Source organism: Callithrix jacchus, chromosome 3 (genome assembly GCF_049354715.1).
Source record: "Callithrix jacchus isolate 240 chromosome 3, calJac240_pri, whole genome shotgun sequence".
In the NCBI taxonomy this organism is placed as follows: Eukaryota; Metazoa; Chordata; class Mammalia; order Primates; family Cebidae; genus Callithrix; species Callithrix jacchus.
In genome coordinates, this window is record NC_133504.1 from 15,128,574 (window position 1) to 15,144,381 (window position 15,808).

General features: G+C 34.3%; 1 protein-coding gene across 7 annotated transcripts in view; it reads right to left on the reverse strand.

The window, feature by feature from the left end:
- Positions 1-15,808, reverse strand: part of WDR17 (WD repeat domain 17) — a 125,482-nt gene that overhangs the window by 3,696 nt on the left and 105,978 nt on the right. For 4 of the 7 annotated variants that reach the window (XM_078366228.1, XM_002745200.7, XM_017970133.4 and 1 more), the window contains 6 exons: positions 10,663-10,774; positions 5,824-5,965; positions 4,970-5,072; positions 3,920-4,021; positions 1,838-1,936; positions 1,336-1,519 (listed from right to left, as the gene is read on the reverse strand). In XM_078366228.1, coding sequence (XP_078222354.1) covers positions 1,336-1,519; positions 1,838-1,936; positions 3,920-4,021; positions 4,970-5,072; positions 5,824-5,965; positions 10,663-10,774 — 742 coding nt within the window. Of the gene's footprint in view, positions 1-1,335; positions 1,520-1,837; positions 1,937-3,919; positions 4,022-4,969; positions 5,073-5,823; positions 5,966-10,662; positions 10,775-13,033; positions 13,055-15,808 lie in introns of all 7 variants that reach the window. The other 3 variants (XM_035292595.3, XM_008992435.5, XM_008992433.5) reach the window with 1 other exon arrangement.

The window sequence follows — 15,808 nt, forward strand, 5'->3', positions numbered from 1 at the left end:
GGTAGAGTAGAAAGCTTCCTATTAGTAGATACTGGAAATTTCACAATTACAACCCAAACACATCAGCTTTCTGTTGAAATAGAAATATCTTGGCAGGACAGGACTCCATCTATACCAGTCATGTGGGCCTCAGTGTATAAGAGATAATTAGTAGATCTTTTCCTGGATGTAGGTTTGGCTACAAAGAGGTCAGATGGAGAAAAGAAACGTGAAGGTACCAAGTACTAGAAATGGTATACAAAGGGCAGAGAATGGCACTGATGACATACCCCCAAAATTTCATAATGCTTTTTGTTCTTAACTAAAAGTTATTGAATTTCCTGGTTTGGTTCTTTATTTCTGAACATATATGGATAATAAAGGTATATACAACTATATGACCTGTCATTTGGAACATACTGGTTATGTTTTGAGACTTAACTCGCTTACAGTGGCAAGCTAAGCTATAGTTAGGGTTTACATCAGTATCCAGCTACTTCATTTATTTTGGGTGGCTACCTTCTTCACTGGCCTAGCATGTAAGCATTGCAGTAATGTAACTTTTCACATTACATTAGAAATACATAAGAATCTGTTCAGTAAGATGTGTATATTATTGGGAGGTGGGGATGTTTTGGTCTAATCCATAGGCTCAATCTGCATTGCAGGGGATTTGGCTTTGTTCATGGAGACACCTACAACTAGTCCTGGCTCTAAGATGATAAAGACTTCCCTATTTCTTAGAGATAGGGTCCTATTGGGAGGCTCTGGCATCATTCATCATCATTAATTTGATTGTACATTTGTTGTCTAATCCTTGGCAATTAGACATCCCTCGTGATTGATTCCAATAATTTTTAATTGCTGAAAAGTTCAGTAACTCTACATAAGAACATGCACATTATAGTAACAATATAATAAACATGTCTGAGTTTTAAATTGCTTTGTATTTATTCATCACGGATGGTGACTAGCAAGTTAATGTAATCTACTGTGATATATCATCTGTTGCTGACTGTTGCTTTGTCTTCCTTATTTATTTCCCGCAGGATATGACCTATATGTATTTTCAAACATGGCTGTTACAAAGTATACATATCATTTGTTACTAAGTATACTTATTACATGAATTGCTTCTATGGTAAGAGTCAGTACAATGATTGTATCTGAATTTATTTTAAGCAGAAAGAGGTCACTTGTACTAACTATGGAAGCACTACAGGTAATATTTGCGTACTGGGCCCCAGTCCTAAATTACCTACTTTCACCCAAATTAGGCTTATTTTAAGATAACATTTCAAAAAATAAACAAATGAAAATGGTGAATACACCTGTTATGCTGACATTAGGCTTTACCTGGATTTTTAATCCCGTAAGACAAGAAATGTGAGTATCAGAATGACTTGGAAGATTTGATCCAGTCACGTAATCTGGTCCAATAATTCCTTTCAGTGACTCTTCTGTTAGTCTCTTTAATAAAGTTGCATAAACCATTCTTTGTGAATCAGAAGGGGGTGTATATGGAGAATCTTCTAATGATCTATATTTTCAACAGATGTCAAAATTTCATTTGGTAGAATTATAGAATTTTTGACGTTTAGATTAGAAATTATCCCTGATGATTATTTAGTTCCCCTTTATTGATGGAGGCAAATCACCTCTAGACTTAATTTATAGTAAAACAAAGCACTCAATGGCAGAAATGTACGGCATTGTAAATTATTGCTGTATATATGTCAAACCAAACCCAGATTCATTATTTGCTAAAATTAATAATGAGACCATGCATACTTCCAACAAGTTTGTGTATAACATCAAATACCTTCTGCATTCCAAGTTTTATTTCATATTAACTCACCTGTTGGTGGACTGTGTACAAGCTCTCCATGCACCCAATTCCTCAGAAAGATACTCGATTTTTAAAGGTACTGACACCTCCCGACGTTTTAATAGCTGACTGAATGTGTGAAAAACAAATTAACATATGATACCAAAACTAAGATATCAGAAAAAGCCAACATTAAGTGGGATTTTAGATTTATATATTTCTGGATACAGAGATTATACATTATATGTAACATACATATAGAATATTTTCTACTATATGCATATACATGCTCACCTGTATATTTAGCAGAGTCCCTGGCAAGTCAAAGCTATTCAATAAACATTGGGTGGATGAGTAACTGAGTGAGTAGATGAATAAATGAACTGCATAATGTATGGAGAATGGTTGGACAAGTCAGCTGATGTCACAGTGAGAGAGAACACTTATCCATGACCCTGATCATTTAATCTTGAATGACAGGAAGAGAACACAGGAGAAGCAGATTTGAGAAGAAAGATGATTTGAATTCTGAGCATACCGACTTTCAGGCTGGAGTTTAGCAAACTGTTGAATATACACATAGGAGCTTGAAGAGTAGGCTATGCCTGAACATGAAACACTGAGTTACCTCCAGAGAGGTGATAGGTGAAGCTAAAAAGTGATGAGGTTTCTGAAGGACACAGTATAGAAATGAGAGGGGAGAGTGTGGAGCTGCAGGAGTAGAGTGGGATGGAGAGGAGGGAAAAGCAAAGCAGAAGGGGAGAGAATGAAACTTTGCGGAATCATATATTTAGTGGGTTAGAAAAATAACCATAAGCAGCAAGAAAACAAAGGTGGAATTGTCAGAGAAGATAAATTCTTGAATACTAGGAAGTCATTAATTTCTCTTTCTAAGCTAACACATTCCCTAAACTTAGTCACATTCTCTCAAGTATCTGTTCCCTTGCAAATAAAAACCATTCTTTTTCTTTTTTATATTAATTTAATGCTTAATTAAGAATTTTTCTCTTTACTTTTATTATTATATATAGCTGAACATACTTCATTAAACACTATTTTACTTCGATGTGATATATCCTATTGCTCCTATAATATCTTTTAATATTGTTAAATGATCTTTCCAATTTTGGTTATGCTACCTATGTAGAAAGAGATTTTTCCCTGAGCATGCTGATAGTATTAATTCCACATTTCCTTATTTTCACTTGGTGACAGCTAGTGTTTCACCTTCACAATAGGGGGAGAAGTTAGGAATGAGAAAGCCTGATTCTCTCAGAATCCCCTGACACATATGAACTCAGAAAAACTGCTTCCCCACAGGCCTCTCTGCATTGTTAGAATGGTCTCCTACTAAGCCACATAGCTAACTACTAGACTTGGAAGTAGCTTTTTATGGAAGGCACTGTGAATTTATTTTATAGTATAAGAAGTTTTCAGTACAAGGGATGAAGTTAAACAAGTTGTTAGAAAATGTGGGAGTATGGCTAATAGGTTATCATTGAATATAAAATATTAAAATAGTAAGTAATCTGCTACTCAACTCCCTTTGCTTTTTCTGCTGTAGAGACTGAAAAGCTAAAACATCTGGTTTCCCATTTTCTTTTAGTGAGATGTGGGCCTAAAACCCTAAGGAGGACTTTCCTTCCTGAATGACGTGGTCTTGCCTGGAAGAGTCCCTGGTGCTATCTTCCACTCTTACCGCTCTTTCCTTCTTAGCATGCAGTCATATTTCATGGAGAGCTAGCATCTACCTTGTAACCATGGATACTCAAGCAAGAGGAAATAATCCAAAAATGTCGGAGTGGAAAGAAGGGAGTGTCAGGTCATTGATGAAATCACTGCACAGGAGTGACAACCCTAGAATACTCATCTTAAGTGTCTTGATATGAAAGACCAATAAACCCTAGGAGTTTAAGCTAGTAACAGAATTGTTATTATTTACAGCCGAATGTATCCCTAATTTATGTGCTGCTTTATTATAAAGCACATGCTGAGTAAATATATGATACTAGTAATAATATATTTGATACTTTCTATAATCCACTTAGAGACTATCTATCTTAGTGAAAGAAATTGCTCTAATGTCATGATGGAAGAAAAAACCTTTTTTACCTTGTGTACTCATAAAGTGCTGGAACAATGCTTTGGTACTGCCTTCTGATAGCCAATAATGCACCGATGTAACCACATAGTATTAGCAACTCATTTCGAGCTCTAAAAGAGAGTATATTTATTTCTGTAAATTCCACAATTTGAAGCATAGATCATTACTCTGACACACAGTTCATGTACTTGGATCTCTATATTCTGAAAGGTGACATTTATGGCAATATATGTTTAGAAAATTTTCTATACTCGAGAAAAATGACTTATTCATCAGTTCCTAATTCTTAGTCAGACATTTATGCTATATCATCAATTATAATGTAAAAGAAGAGCCTTTAAATAGTATTTAACTCTTGCCTGCTTGTTTTTCTCTATTACCCGGCTGTTTCTTTGTGTAATTTATCCATAATTAACTCCTTTGGTCAGATGGAGGGATTCCTGGAATACTGCGTAGACTCTAGGAAAGGGTAAAGAATGTCTTCTCCAGTTCTTGCTAAGGGAATTAGCCAGTCTCCCATGCTGCTGCATCATTTTTTCCATATAGGCTTTAAAACATAAAGAGCCCAAAGCCTCTTTTGTAAATTGTACAAGAGTCTCTGAAGGCTTTAGTTATATAGATAACAATGTCTTTACATGGTACTTAAATCCAGGGATGGTGTCTATTTTCTACTTTCTAGCACCTTTACTTTCTTCCCCCAAGCCCAGTGTGATGCTTTGCACACAATGGATGTTTAATAAACACGACCATGAGTTTCTTAAGGACTTGATGTCCAAAGCTTTGAACCTGGTTTCTTTAAACCAGGTGTACATGTGTGTGTACATATATATACAAACATACATGCACCCGATATTATTAAATGGGACCACTAATATTTAATATTCTGTTTCAAGCTGACTTCTACATTTTTTCTTAAAAATATAACAAATAAAAATACATTTTTTCTACAAATATAGCTACCTGTCCAAGATAATCCTGTTTTTTCATCGAATACCACAATGGAGCCACTTTAAAATATTAAATAGATTTGCTTATTCATTTTGCAGAAAAGTACTCACTCAGTATATGTATGCAAGAGTAATTTTTCAGTACGAATATAGCTCAGTAGGTCAAGAACAGGGTATATGGTATCCAAAGTCCAGTCTGAACTACTGATATATTCTGGAAAAATAAAACCAGATGAAAGATTCATTAAATAACAGTCTCAAAATTTATTCCTCCATGTTTTAACATATAATGAATTTTCTGTCAGTCAGTCCTACCTACCTTTTTATCTTCTAGTCCTACCTACCTTTTTATCCTCTCTCAGGACCCCAGACCATAAAATTGCAAGAGATGCCATATCTCACATCAGTATCACTCTCCTTTTTATTCAAGATGACTAGTTATTGGTTTTAAGATGATCATTGATATAGTTTGGATGTTTGTCCTCTCCAGAGCTCATGTTGAAATGTAATCCCCAGTGTTGGAATAAGGAGGCATTGGGATTATGGAGGTGGATTCCTCATGAGTTTCTTAGTGCAATCCCCTTGGTGATGAGTGAGTGAGTTTTTGTTCTGAGTCCACACAAGATCTGGTTGTTTAAGGGTGTGGCACCTCCCTCCCTCTCTCTCTTTCTCTCACTTCCTCCCTTCTCTCTGCTGCTGCTCTCACCAAGTGATATGCTTGCTCATGTATCACCTTCTTCCATGACTAAAAGCTTCCTGAGGCCTCACCAGAAGCTGAGCAGATGCCAGTGTCATGCTTCCTGTGCAGCCTGCAGAACCATGAGCTGATAAATCTTTTTTCCTTATAAATTACCCAGCCTCAGGTATTTATAGCAATGCAAAAATGAAGTAAAACAATCATTAATATGAATACAAAGATCACATAAATGAGTATATTTTAAATTATACTACCAACTAAAACTTACCTTTAACAAAGCTAATACCAATAGGAAGGGCTTTTTCAGGTTCTTGACTTAACAAGTAATATTTTACAGTTTCAAAGATATTGTCATCTGCATGGGCGGTCTCAGCTAACTGCATACATTCTTCGACTGTGGGTAGCTTACACTAGAAAATAATTGATTTGAAAATAATGTTACTAAAATTTGCAGGGATAAAAACAATAGTGTAAGTACAAAATACTTTCAATTTTCCTGATATGGTTTTCTTATTAAAGTTGTCTAAAATAGATGTAAATGATTATTTGAATTAAGAGAATATATTTAGGGAAATACCCTTAAGATCTAAAAACAATAAGAGGGGATATCAGCTAATGAGTCAGTAGTTTTCCATCACATGAATACCTAATACAAGAAATAAAAGTAAATTGTCCTGATTGTGATACTGGAATTAGCACCCACAAATGCAATGTAGCACCCAAATGATGAGATTAATTATGTTAGAAAAAATATATTGATCATTGTTAAAAACTACATTAAATGCACCAAATATCAAGGGTGTGCGTTATTACATATTCTCTACATTCTAATTTAACTTCACTTGGCTTTTGAAAGAAAGAAACCTGATTTCAGAGACACAAAAAATGTAGAAGCTCTAAAAGTTTTTAGCTTTGACATTTTGAAATGCCATGAAATAATTTCATTACTATAAAATAAAAAGCCACATTCCCCATTAATTTTTTTTTGTTAAAACTGAGACTCTGATCCTCCCTCAAGTAATTTGGTCTGCTTCCCTATAATGTAGGTGATCACTAAGTTACCGTTTATATCAATTCTAATGTGTTTGTAATTGTTAAAGCTTAAATGTTTAAGTTTGTAAACAATGTTGATAAATAATTTCATGGTTTGCTTCAACATATTTATTAATGCATTCATTTCATATTTATTGTTTAAAAATGAGATAAAACGAACATTTTACATCTCAATCTCTCTCTCAAAAAAATTACAACAAACTGAATTAAGGGGCTCTCATATATATAACATTTCATATTGTTTCCCCATCGTTACCCATGAAATGCCAGTTATTTACTAGGCAACTACTCTATGGCAGTTACTGTGCTTTGCTAGAAAGAGGCATACATTCTTCACCTTGAAAATGCTCACAGCATAGAGGGAATAAAAAATGACCCCCATTTAAATTTCATTTTCAAATATAAGAAGAAGAGTAAGATGATCATCCTTGTCATTTTTATCCTATATCTTCCAAAATTCTAAAAGTTATATAAGTAAACGTCATATGTGAATATATAGTTTTTGGTGTTACTAACAGTCCCCAACTTATGTTTTGACTTTATGGTAGTATGAAAGTGACAGGCATTCAGTAGAAACTGTGCTTTGAATACCCACACAACCATTCTGTTTTTCACTTTTATTACAGTATTTAATAAATCACATGAAGTATTATTATTATAAAATGGGCTTTGCGTTAGATGTCTTTGCCAACTGTAGGCCAATGTAAGTGTTCTGAGCATGTTTAAGCAAGGCTAAGTTAAGCTATGATGTTTGGTAGACTAGGTGTGCTAAATGCATTTTTGACTTAGAATATTGTCAACTTACGATCGGTTTATCCATTGTAACTCCATGATAAGTCGAGGAGCATCTGTACTTGTGAAATTGTTCAGAGTTATTAACACCTTTATACATACTCACTAGTCTTTCTAAAAAGTAATGAAGGAAGTCTGACCAGAAAGTCTAATTATGTCTTTTAGAATGTGTGATGAAACGATGAGGTGAATAATATTCTTGCCTTATCATTAAAAGCTGTCTCAGCTTACTGCATATATTCTTCTACTGTGTGTAGCTTGCACTAGAAAACAAGTCATTTGACAATGTTAGTAAAATTTATAGGAATAAAAAATAATACACCTACTAAATATTTCCAATATTAGTAGTGTCGTTTTCTTACTAAAGTTGTCCTAAATGATATAAATAAAATTATTTGAATTAAGAGCATATATTTATGGAAATATCTTTAAGATATGAAAATAATAAGTGAGGTCATTAGCTTAAGTCTTAAAGCTTAGACAAGTCATTTAGCCTCTCTGAGCCTTGACATTAACATCTGTACCTTCTGCCTCAGAGGATATCTGTTAGTGTATATGCAAACCTACCAGATAAGGCATAATTTAAAAACTCCCACTTTCTTTCATACGCATTTTAATTTCAACATAAAATAGCTTTTAGTTGTCATGCTAAAACAACAAAGAATAGCTTTAAAAACAAGTAATTTACAGACTACAAAGTGTATAAAGTAGTTAAAATATCCCATCATCTCATAACCCACTGGTAACTTTGGACATTTAACCTTTCACAAGTATTTTCCCTGTCTCAACACAAACACATTCACATACACATATCCAATCATACATTCTCTCACACACACAGTTTTGGCCAATCTGTATTAATACAATGCTCAATAAATATCTGTTGCTAATGAATAGGGCTACTCGCTCACTAGGCATTAAAACATCAAGGTTCAAATAAGTGAAACAAAACTTGGTTATTTTAGAGTTCAAGATGAGAAAAGATTACACTTATATCTTGTCATTTTCTTAAAAGAAATTGTAGGTATCCTCCTAAATATACTGTAAACAAAATAAATATATACCTTCACAGTTATTTTCAAACCAAAATCATATGGCCTATGCATAGTTTTGTGATCTGCTTTCTATTTAACTGTTTCGTAACCATATATTCATGTCAATAAAAATAGAGCTTCATTTTTAATAGATTAATAGCACTGAAATATAGAAATGTACTATAATTTAATATAATCTACTGAAATTTTGGTTTTTACATATAATATTGATGCATAGATTCCTACATTCTGCAAATAAGTATTTTTAGAGGACTTTCGAAAAATGCATGTAAATTCTGTTTAAGGATCCTATGTTGTCTATTTTTTTGTTTTTTCACACACTGGGGTCTGTTGCGGGGGCCAAGGAAGGGACAGTGGGGGGGGTAGGGAGGTTAGGGAGGGATAACATGGGGAGAAATGCCAGATGTGGGTGACAGGGGGATGGAGGCAGCAAACCACATTGCCATGTGTGTACCTATGCAACTATCCTGCATGATCTGCATGTATACCCCAGAATCTAAAGTATGATAAAAAATAACTAAATTTCAAAAAAAAAGTTGTCTATTTTAAAGAGTTATCCTACAACATACTTCAAGATGCAAAGTGTGCAGTGGAAAACACTTGGGATTTGGAATTAGACTTGCTGAAGTTGAAATTCTCACTCCACCATTAACTAATTTGGGCAAGTTCCTTACCCTCTCAGAGTTTTCTTTGTAAAATTATCCCTTGCTTTTCAAAGTTTTATGAGAACAAAGACATAAATATATGTAAAGATTTAGAAGAGTGCCAAGCACTTAGTAGAAGTTCAATAAATGTTACTTTTTATTCTTATCATTTTTGTTGTACCAAAGACACCATACATTTGTTTCTCTGCAGGCATCTCTATTTGCTTGAACCTATAATTAGTTAATAAATGGTGTTGGGAAAACTGGCTAGCCATGTGCAGAAAGCTGAAACTGGACCCCATCCTTAGACCTTCTATAAAAATTAACTCCAGATGGATTAAAGATTTTAACATAAGAGCTAATACTATAAAAACCCTAGAAGAAAACCTAGGCAAAACCATTCAGGACATAGGCATAGGCAAGGACTTCATGATGAAAACACCAAAAGCAATGGCAATGAAAGCCAAAATAGAAAAATGGGACCTAGTTAAACTTAAGAGCTTCTGCACAGCAAAAGGAACAATCATTAGAGGGAACTGGCAACCAACGGAATGGGAAAAAGTTTTTGCGATCCACCCATCTGACAAAGGGCTAATATCCAGAATCTACAAAGACTAAAACAAATATAAAGAAAAAAACAAATAATCCATCAAAAAGTGGGTAAAGGATATGAAGACACTTCTCAAAAGAAGACATATGTGAAGCCAACAAACATATGAAAAAATGCTTATCATCACTGGTGATTAGAGAAATGCAAATCAAAACCACATTCAGGTATAATCTCACGCCAGTTAGAATGGCGATCATTAATAAATCTGGAGACAACAGATGCTAGAGAGGATGTGGAGAAATAGGAACACTTTTACACTGTTGGTGAGAGTGTAAATTGGTTCAACCATGTGGAAGACAGTGTGGCATTCCTCAAGGATCTAGAAATAGAAATACCATTTGACCCAGCAATCCCTTTACTGGGTATATATCCAAAGGATTATAAATTGTCCTACTATAAAGACACATGCACATGTATGTTGACTCTGGCACTGTTTACAATAGCAAAGATTTGGAACCAACCCAAATGCTCATCAAAGACAGACTGGATAAGAAAATGTGGCACATATACACCATGGAATACTATGCAGCCATAAAAAAGGATGAGTTAATGTCCTTTGCAGGGACATGCATTAATCTGGAAACCATCATTCTCAGCAAAGTGACACAAGAACAGAAAACCAAACACTGCATGTTTTCAATCATAAGTGGGTGTTGAACAATGAGAACACGTGGACACAGGGAGGGTAACATCACGTGCTGGGGTCTGTTGAGGTCTAGGGGTTTAGGGGAGCAAAAGCAGGGGTTGGGGAGATTGGGGAGGGGTAACATTAGGAGAAATACCTAATGTAGGTTAAGGCAGGGGGAATGGAGACAGCAAACCACCATGGCATGTGTATACCTATATAACAATCCTTCAAGATCTGCATATGTCCTCCAGAACTTGAAGTAAAAAAGAAAAAAAAAATCATAGCACTGCATTCCAAACCACAGTATTTGATATCATCAGCATACCTTATCATGAAGGTCATTGATCTCTTCAGTACACCCTGGGTAGAAAGCACAGAGTTTTATTAAATGTAGTTCATTATCAGGAATCATGAGGAGAAGATCCGCTGCCAGATTCCTGTTAACATAACAAAAGGAGGTACTTCACTGAGGAAAAGATCTAAAAATAACATTCATAACTATCCCAAAGAAAGGAAAGTCATACAATAGGCTGCTCTTGCTTTTCCATTTAGGAAAACAGTACGAATTACCGACTTAATTATGGAACTACTCTAAATGGAGATTACCCAAACCAAAGGTCATGAACAACCAATGTATTTATAAATCCCTAAATATTAAAAAAACCTAAATTTTACATACATGAGTCTTAACACACTTGTGATTAGTTTTATTATTACTGAATAATTCTCTAATCAACTAAGTAATTTTGAATATGTTCTTGGAAGTCAATTACAAAGCAGACGTTCTGAAAATTAACTTTCATCCACTTTGTTATGCCTGTCAATATTGAAAAATTGTATTAGCCAGATCAGTGAAACCAGTGGAATATTGAGTTATTTTAAGTTCATAATTTTTGTATCCCACTTATTTCTTAAATAGTAAGTGGAAATTAAAGATACAAATGTAGTTTCCTTATTTCCTTTTTTTTTTTTTCTTTTGAGGCATAGTCTTATTCCCTCTGTGACCCAGGTTGGAGTACAGTGGCAGGATCTCAGCTCACCTTTGCCTCTTGGGTTTAAGCAATCTTGTGTCTTAGCCTCCCTACTAACTGGGATTACAGGTGTGTGCTACCATGCCCGGCCAATTTTTCTATTTTTAGTAGGGACGGGGTTTCACCATGTTGGCCAGGCTGATCTCAGACTCCTGGCTTCAAGCGATCCACCAACCTTGGCCTCCAAAAGTGTTGGGATTACCGGCACGAACTACCAATCCTGGCCTATTTACTGTTTCAAGATTCAATCAATGGAATAAAACACTTTAGGCTTTTAAAAATATAAAATGGCATGTACTTAGGACATTTATATTAAAATATTTTCTGTAAAATCCTCTTGAAATCACTAGGTGAGGAGTTTTTGGAGGCATGCATCATAACTGAGAAAATACTTAACTTTCAATAATTCAAGATATTCTGTTTTTAAAAATTGATGTATAGCCACACAGAATAGGTGACATTAGAACAGGTGATGATTCACATAAGAATTTATAAAGCCCTATCTGGGGCCTCTGAGAGTAAAAGCCTGTATCAGTCGTCTTTGTGAAGACCTCGGTAAAATCCACATTACTCATTTAAGTAAATCAATTCTTTTTTAAAAGTTAAGAGGTGCTTAATTAAGAATATAATGCATAGAGAATAGAAATAGAGATAATTTGCAACCTCTGGTGTGAAATCCAAAATTTTACTAAAAAAAAAAATACACACATCACAAACTATCAGGATAGTAACATTTTAACTGAGGCCTACTTTGATGTTTTTAGAGTAAGAAAAACTTTAGTGAAGTTTTTAACATAAAGTATTTTGATAATTTGACATTTTACTAATAATTTTCTAGATAATGTCAAGAGAATTGCCAAAAGATTACAATAATTTTTCATATTATTTTCCTCTAGCCATTTAAAAATTATACATAATATCTTGCAAAACTGCCACATTTTCTATTACACTGGGCAGGTTCCAAGTCAGAGTAGTTTAGCTGTTCTTGCTAAAATGTATGAATGACATCATGTATTTCTTTCTATCAAAATTTAGCAGCAGTTTTAAGTAATGTCCATGAATATACAGAAATTATTATTTGCTTTTACTGTATATAAAATAGCTGTGCTAAAATTCTATTCAAACTTCAGTGAACTACAGACAAAATCTGACATTCTTAATGTAGAATTATGTCTTCATGCAGTGAAATTGGCAGCCAAACCAGTTAATTTCCTTCAATGTTTAATCAATTCACTCTCTTTTGAAAATTCAGTACATGAATGTGGACAAATGTACATATAAAAATGAAACAGACCAATCAAATGATGTAAAATCTAAAAGTTCACTATCAGAACAGGTAATTTGTTCTCTTTAGCTGAGTTAGCCATTATTCGGTATTGCGGAAAGTCACAGTTCATTTATTGTACAACATTTAATGATAAAATCATGAGTGATTATAGGAACTTTTCTCATTACTTTGTAGTCAGGTTTCATGTGCTATAAATTATAGCACATGAAATTACAGTATGTGAATTGGCATACCATTTATGATATGTGGTATGTGAATTGGCCATAAAACGGTGCAAATAGTTAATAAATATTTCTTAATATAGAGATAGTATTCAAGTAATAAAGGCACGTATAAATTTTTAAATGAACATGTTTTTAAATAAAAGTGGATAATACCTGTATCCAACAGATGGAAAGCTAAAAGAAAATATTAAATATGAATACCATGATTATATGATGAATATCAGGAAGAAACAGACTTTTACCAGTAAATGTAAAAAACATGAAGTGTTTATAGTCTAAAAATTATGTACATTCTTTACAAATGAGGTAGCTATCTTTTTAAAATCTGTGCAACTCTACTTAATAGCCATGAGGATTACAGATTTCTCCTGAAAATAAAGCTAATCAGCACCATATTTAAATTGTTTCCTGGTTTCTGGTACATATATCTATGGATATATTAAAAAAGAACTCTTGGGGTGGGGGAGTTACAAGAAATAAGTTGTTTTTTTTTTTAAAGTAACTAAGACATAGTGAAAAATGTTTAATCATATTATGTAACATATGTTATAAATGAGTTGGAACTCAGTATGAAAACAATGAGGAGGAAAACCTTTATTATGACCCACTTCCATTTAATGAATAGTAAATCAATTTCTCTTCCTTACAATTTTCTTAATAGCGTTTTCTATTCTCCAGTTTACTTTATTGTAAGAATATAGTAATACATACAGGATACAAAATAGGTTTTAATTGGATGTTCATGTTAATCAGTAAGGCTTCCAGTCAATATTAGGCTATTAGTAGTTAAGTTTTGAGGGAGTTGAAAGTTACAGATGGATTTTGGACTGTTTAGGGGGTTGGCACGCCTAACCCTGGTATTATGCAAGGGTCAAGTGTATACTGTATTTCTCTTTCGCTGTCTTTTTTTTTTCCTCCTCATACAAAGTTTCATTCTTGTTGCCCAGGCTGGAGTGCTGTGCTGTGATCTCAGCTCACTGCAACTTCTACCTCCTGAGTTCAAGTGATTTCCTGCCTCAGCCTCCCGAGTAGCTGGGATTACAGGTGCCCACTGCCATGCCTGGCTAATTTTTTTTTTTTTTTGTATTTTTACTAGAGATGGGGTTTCACCACGTTCACCCAGCTGGTCTCGAACTCCTGACCTCAGGTAATCCACTCGCCTTGGCCTCCCAAAGTGCTGGGATTACAGGCGTGAGCCACTGTGTTTTTTACCTTCACTTTTAAAAAACAAATCCCCTTTCATTTGATGATGAATTTTAGCATAAAGTCAGCCACGTTTGTGAACAAATAATTTGAATTAGACTTCATGCTTTGAGATGAAGGCAAGTCTCTATGTAACTGACTACTATAGTTCTTGACAGAGGGATAACTAGATATTCTCAGAGGAGACTCAACATTAACTACCCTGAAGTCTACAACTGATGGTAGGGTAGGTACTATTACATTTTAGTGGGGGAAGGGAGCACTTACATTACTGTAAGATATATGTAAAAATTAAAGCAACTCTGAAATTCTCGATTCACTATAAAACCTTCAGATTCAGACAAAAAAGAAGAATGCAAGGTTGCTCTTCTTCCGAGTTAGCTCCAAATAAGGAAGTGGTATAGGTTGGGTATCCCTCATCTGAAATGCTTGGGACCAAAGGTGTTTCAGACTTCACACTTTTTTGGATTTTAGAATATTTGCATATACACAATAAGATATCTAAGGGATGAAGGCTATGTTTCATATATATCTTCTACACGCAGCCCGAAGGTGATCTTATATAATATTTTAAATAATTTATGCATTAAATACATTTTTGTGCACTTATGCAAGGAATTTTCCACTTGTAGTGTCATGCCAACACCAGAAAAGTTTTGGATTTTGGAGCAGTTTGGATTTTGGATTTTTGGAGTAGGGATGCTCACTCTGAATAGTCTGATAGCTAAGGAAGTTCAGAGCTGATTTATGTAGCTTTGAATCTTGGCTTTACTACTTACTGAGACCTGAGGAAAATTAAAAGCTACCACATAGAACCTAGTGAATTTTTACATATGAAGTACTTAAAATAGTGCTTGGCACAGAGTAACAGTATAGAAATGTTAGTTAGCATTCATTATTATCATTACCAACTAGTGTTCAATAGTTATAGTCATCTGTATAGCTCCATCTTAAGGGTAGGGTGTGTGCGTGCATAGGATTTGTAATGGGGAAAGGTCATCGTCCTGATAAACTAATTAAGTTAGAAACTTCTTGAGGTCCTAAGTATTTGAGAGAAAAAACATAAAAATCTAAAATAATCTTTATCAATAAACATCTGCTGACATACAGAATCACTTGTTTCCTAATAGAACCTCCATAGTAATGGATTGTCTGACTTAAGGTCAGGACTCTGCAGATATGGAATTGCTTTGCCCTGGATTTCCAGGCTACCCCAGTTAATTCCCAGGGTCGATTTCTTTGGATATTGCCAGAGTCTGGGGAGATGTCCGATTTCTAGTGTCCAGCAAAACCATTTTTTTACCTCTTTACATTAGAAAAGTAATGTTATTGTCCAAATTAAAAATAGGACACAAGATCTGACAAGAAAAAAAGTATAGATATGCAGAATTTTAGGATGTGGGAATATGTGTTCTGATCATCTTATGAAGAGCACATTTGTTGTCTCATGATATTCTAGGTGCTCAAAACATTATGGAATTACAACTGGGCTACTTCAGAATGGATCATGGCAGATTTCGTTATACAGCCATGGTAGTTCTTATCATTACAACATTGTTATATCATCATTTCCTTCCATAATTTTATTCCTTATAAATAAGGTGATCCTATATTCTCCCAACGCATATCTTTTTTTTTTTACTTCATAGTCTAGGGTTTATTTATTGGCAAACACTATTTTCTTGTCAAAATTCTTTAAGGATCTGATTTGATTTCCTTTGTGTG